General features: G+C 40.1%; 1 protein-coding gene across 1 annotated transcript in view; it reads right to left on the bottom strand.

Annotated features, from left to right (window-relative positions):
• Positions 1 to 713: 713 nt before the first annotated feature.
• Positions 714 to 6,000, bottom strand: part of Gad2 (glutamate decarboxylase 2) — a 69,653-nt gene continuing 64,366 nt past the window's right edge. Inside the window, exon 16 of the mRNA XM_075970643.1 lies at positions 714 to 4,136. Within this exon, the coding sequence (XP_075826758.1) occupies positions 3,963 to 4,136 (174 nt within the window). The 3' untranslated portion in view covers positions 714 to 3,962. The remainder of the gene's footprint in view (positions 4,137 to 6,000) is intronic.

Below are 6,000 nucleotides of genomic sequence, written 5' to 3'. Positions count from 1 at the left end.
GTCTTCCATCTTCAGCTAAGCATCTATGAAAACGCTCTCACAGATACACCTAAAGGTGATCCAATCAAGTTGATGATGAAGACTAGTCAGCACAAATATCAAGAGCCATCCTCAGGGACATATATACATTCAACTTAACCAACACGAAAACTTTATGAGGAAAGTTGCTGGTGTAAAAGTGGGTAACAAAATCAAAGAGGCTTGGGGATGTTCGTGGAATATTCCAGAGGGTCAGTGATGGGGTTCAGGTAATCTGGCTACAGAACCTGCATTCTTACTACTCCTGAGATACTTTCACTCATCCCAAAAAGGAGTGGGAAATTCTTCCTGGGTGATAATAATGGCAGAATTATGTGTCTCTGCTATTTGAGAGTCCTTATCTTTTACACATTCACAAAAACATAATTTGCTGTTGAGGATAAAGTAATGTAGAGAAATAGATTAAATAAGATTTGGCCTCTACAAACAGTAAATGTTGAAGGCTACATGGAACTTTGTTATTTTGTTTTTCTCATTTTCTGCTTATATGATTCTTTTACAATAAAATATTTTTCATGGATTGTTTCTGTTTGAAGGAGAAACTAGAGTTTGGGCAAAGGTATCCTCTAGATGTGTCAGTAGGGGGTGATAGCAGAAATAAGAGCGAAAGACAAAGTCACTAAAAATGACCTCTGCCACATGGCAGCGTGCAGAGTGACCATGCACAGACTAGATTGTCCACATTTACACATTTATTTGGGTTTAGAGCGAAAACACAGGTAAAATACTTTGATCATACACAAGTTTATATTTGGTAGGAAGAACAGTTGCCACATATCTGTATATTTTATTTTTATTTTTATTCTGTCTTTAATAATGGAGGGTGCTGGGGAAATGTTGACATTATTCAGAAACACCACTTGGTAACAAGATCTTGGCACACGCAACTAGTTAATACACAGCGTTTGCACTTAGCACTTGAAAACAGAAAAGCACGTGCAAGACGATACCTGGTTTGATGTCTTTGATTCTTTGTCCCGCTACTATATTTACACCTGTGCTTCCTTTGTCCACACTCTGTGGAGCAGCACCTACTCCCAATCCCCACGGAGTCAACACCTGCAGTATCAGCAGCTTGTGACACTCTGTAATTGGTTTCTCTAACCTCAGAGATGAAACGGTGTTCACTTTGCGTTTTGTGTGCAATCACACAATCCTCAAAGGGATTTCTTAGGGTGGGGCTTAGCTGAGGCTATGTTCTCTATAACAGCTGATGGAGAGGGCACACAGCTTGGGAGGCGTGAGAGGGTGAGAACTGGGACAGATGCAAATGTAGTTCTCATAGTCTCAAAGGTCAAAGTTCAATAGAGCTACCACATAGAAGAAGTCATACTGATAATTGTGCAAGCTTTTACAGCAACAATGTTAATTTGCAACACCACACAATTCAATATAAAGTGCACAACCCCAATCTGAGGTGACAAGACTGTACTAACAATGTACTAAAGGCAATACACACACATACATACACACATACACACACACAATTTTTTTCTTTACTCAAATCCTGTGACAGTACATGAACTCTATTCCATTTAGAGATCTCAGATAAACACACGCTGCACTTTTTTCAAGTATTTTAAATAATAAATAAAATATTGCTGTGTAAATAAAAATGGCCGTATCAGTTCTGGTTAAAGCTGAAACCAATGCTTTTTAAATGAAAAAAAAATAGGTCACAGATAAAGAAAGACCTTTGGCACTGGGAATTTGGACCAATGTTCAAAACCATCTCCTTCTATTATTCTTTTTTCTTCCTATTGTCCCTCCTTCTCTCTCAAGTGGATGGCAGATATAATTAAAAGATTGGGACCTGCTAAGTTTGCATTTGCTTCCTTCTCTAGAATACAAGGCCTGTCATCTTGTCAAACTAGAAACCAGCTTGTGCTACCAAGTCTGTCCCCCAAGGGCTAAGTTTCTCTTAATCACAACACTAGAGCTTGCTGCCTTCTCTAAGAGGGAGAAAGGGTTTGATAGATGACTGTCTCTTCCTGTGAAATGAGATCTTTTGGCCCAAGGCTGAAGATGGATAGGCAGCTGTTGGTTAGCTCTCCGCAGCCAGTATATAGAAAGGAAAAGCAAGCTTGCCCATTAGAAGGCACCTACCATGGGAGGCTCTTCCTTTATTAAATCATGCACAGGGGGTTTTCACTTCAGTGCTCCAAGGAATCCATTGGCTTTCTAGACAGCAAGTGCCTGAAGCCATATTCATACCAAGGACCAGTAGGTTTGCACAGCCTGATCAAATGAAGTCTGGGGCTAAGTCATGAAAATCTGTGATAGTTAAGGACAGGGCCTTCTTTGTTCCTGTGGTCTTTCTGAGTTGAAATGCCCATCCATAAGGAGTGGGAGGATGGTTCCAGACTTGTACCCGCCATTTGCTTGTAAAAGGCCTTAGTTGTTCCAGCGCTTAGGTCTGTTCCTATGTGACTCTAAAGTTATCATGGGAGCTGTGGGTAGCTCTCCATAGAGTTGGCAGGGGAAGAAATTTACTTTTAAAATATTATTTTGAGTTTTAGTGATCTCTGCATATTCTGGTCACTGTGGATCTTGATGGGAGGCAGATAAAAGATCTGAAGCTGCTTGCACAAGGAACTCATTTCAGGAAAGAAACAGCCACATGGGACTTAAATCATTATTGAGGATCTGGAGGTAGGGAGTCCAGCAGGAGAGGCGTAGAAGTGTGGGATGAAGAAGGGATTCGAACAAGAGCATATACTCGATGCAAATAACCCTTTCTCCAGAAAACAGCAAAATGGCATTTGGGATGAAGCCACTGTTGTCACACAGAGGTCTCTCCCGTGGCTGGGCTTGATATTCTGAGCTCATCACGCATCCAGTGCTACACACCCCCTGCTTGGGCTGATTAGGTTTTATTTTTAGTTTATTTTCCTAATTAATCCAAATGATCTAATAAAATAATATGGTTTGAAAAGACACTTCAAGAACTAATATCAACCTTCTGTTCAAAGCAGGCTACTTGGGAAAGTAGAATGGCCATGCTTGCCTGGATCCGTGACCAGGCAGGGATTATAGGGCGGGTCTTCCAGGGCCAGTGTGTACAAAGCCCAAACAGGAAGAGAGTCTTCATTGTTGGTCTGATCTATTGTTTCAGGAAGTTTCATAGGGGTTTTGTGTGTGTTTGTTTTGAAATATTATCTTTAGAGATACAATAAGCCATAATATATACTAAAGTAAGTTACTACACTTTTAAAGAATTTGGTGGGTTTCTATGTTAAAATTACATTGCTAAAGTGTTTTATTGTGCCTCCATGAAAAGAAAGAGAGAGAAAAAAATAAAGAAAGAAATCTGGCTTAGGTTTCATATCTGCCCCTGCAGTTTGTATAACCCATATAAAATAAAATCTATATGTTACAAAATAGGATTTCTTTTAATATATATTTTTCTTTTTGTAAAATTATATGTATTTAAATACATTTGAAATGTTGCTATAGGTAAATTAGAAATTTTTTCTAATACTATGAAAAAGGCGAGAGTTTTTATTATCAGTATACACTTTATATACTTTGTCCTTTGTCGGGACCCCAAGAATCTTTTATGATTCAAGGGTGATTCAGCACTATTCAATACTACTGCTCTGAGGGGAAAATAAAGTTGGATTAGCATACTATATTAAAAGGGAAGTACTTATAACAACATTATGCTTACTCTTACTGATTAGAACATATAGCCTTTGTCACTAATTATTAGAGAGGTATTCTAAACTTAAGAAAGGATTTTTAAAAGGAGCAATGCCTCTTTTTTGTTTGTTTGCTTTGATTTTTTTTAACTGTACTCTACTGTGACACCACAATATAGAAATAGTTGTACTTTGGAACAAACTACAAATACATTTACACAGCTGTGACAACTTAACTGTCTACCTAGATAGAGAATTGAAACAGTTTGATGAGGGAGGTGATTACAAATCCTGTCCCAGGCGTTCGATTTCCTCAATGAGAAAGTCGATGTCTTGGTGAGTCGCCGCAGGGTTTGAGATGACCATGCGGAAGAAGTTGACCTTGTCTCCCAGGGGCTGGTAGCTGACCATTGTGGTTCCGAACTCCATCATTCTGGCTTTGATCACTGGCGCCACCTGTCGGAGAGACCACCACATCAGTGCAAAGGCCATTAGGTTAGCAACCCCCTAGCGAGCAATGACTTTGGTTTTTAACTAAAGGGGACCTCAGTTTTCTCTTGAAGGAATTTCTTCAAGTTTTCATGGACTCGAAGAATAAAAACAGCTTAAAACATTAAAAACCCTAAATATGATTAGAGTAACACACAGTAGCTAGCAGGCACTCTCCACCTTGATTGTCTAGTTAGTGTTTGGAGGGAATGGGAAGAACCCGGTCCTGGCCTGGTCTGGAGAGAGTTTCACGCTGGAAAATATGAAGCCATTGCAAAGAAAGCATTTTTCACAGAATTATTATGAGGGATAGTATCAAGTAATGGATAAATGTCATAGACCTTTGAGGGGCTGGGGAGGTGACTCTGTCGGGTGAGTTCACTTGCTTAAAAACACGAGGATTTGTGTTCTTCTAGCACCCATGAAACAAAGCCAGGAGCGGTCCACATATTGTAACACCAATGCTGTGGGGAGGAGAGGGGCTGGTCCTGGGGTTCACTGGCCAGCTTAGCTGAAACACTAAGTTTCAAGTTCTGCAGGAGACCATGTATCAAGAGAACAAGGCCAGAGTCATAGAGGAAGACACCCAGAACACTCCTCTGGCCTCCCCAGTTTCTTTATATTCTCTTTACAAACTGCTTCCACTTATAAGTATTTTTTTGGGAAAAAACTTTAATTATATGATGAATTATCTGGGAGTAAAAAGCTGAGTCCACACGACTTCATATACAGAAGACTATATCAGACAAGATCACAGTATTTATGTTAGACTGTTCCCTGCAGCTTCATGGCTTCTTTTGGCTGTGTCAAATTGAGTTCATGCTCCCTGGCTTGGCACAAAGGCCTTTTGTCATCAGCTCCAAGGATTCATCTTCAATTGCTCACCAAAACAATCTACAGCTCTGGCAAGAGCAATTTATTAAAGATCCCTTGAAGCGTCTACATTTTGGTCATTTCACACCTGTCAGCAGTCTGCCTGCGGTGTGCTCTCTAGGGCTCTGCTTGCTAAGTGCCCAGCAGGACCCCCCAGTGCTGCAAGAGGTGCAAGCCCTTTCCTGCTGCCATCATCTTCCTCTCCAAGTTGTAACTACATGGGCCCTTCCCCACCGAGTCTAACAATATCCTCATTTCTTAATTGACCTTTCGCTGATGAACAAATACATTTTCTCTTTCTACCTCACCTGGAAGCTCCTGGAAGCTAGGTGTGGCCCTTTGCATTCCTTTGTTCCCTAGCTCAGTTCAGGGAGGTGCAGAGGGCTTTCTGAATTCTAACTGCTACAGCAGTAGCATGGGAAGGACAGCTCTTTCAGACAAGACACACCTTCCAGTTGCATCTACACAGATGCATGATCTGTCCACATGCATTTGCTACTGGAGTTTGTAAGTATACAATCTGATCTGTGATGTTCATAGCAAAGATACAGCCAAAAATGAGACTCCAGACAAGGCTTTCAACTCATGTAGGATGTACACAGTCAGAAATTGAGTTGAAAATGGGGACTATCACTTACATCACAGCAAGTCTCTTTATAATTAAAATACACATTTGTTTCTTCCTAAAGGGGTAGTATTTATGAAATAACATACAATTATCATAGAAACGTATTTTTACTATATGTTATAAAGCTCTTGTGTTTAAAACAGAATCATAAGAAATGAAATGGGAAAGTAGAACAGTCATCCAAGAGACATTTGCCAAAAACACCTCAGTTTCGGACCTTTGCAAAGTCCCCTCAAGTACGCGCTCAAATTGCTCCTTTTCCAATTTGCTATTAAACCCATTTGTTGGCCTTTTGAAAATCATCAGTTAGTGGAGGACTATAAAAACCGA

This window comes from Microtus pennsylvanicus, chromosome 4 (genome assembly GCF_037038515.1).
Source record: "Microtus pennsylvanicus isolate mMicPen1 chromosome 4, mMicPen1.hap1, whole genome shotgun sequence".
Lineage (NCBI taxonomy): Eukaryota > Metazoa > Chordata > Mammalia > Rodentia > Cricetidae > Microtus > Microtus pennsylvanicus.
The sequence above is the reverse complement of the archived record's forward strand: the minus strand, read 5'-3'. Positions and strand labels throughout refer to the sequence as shown.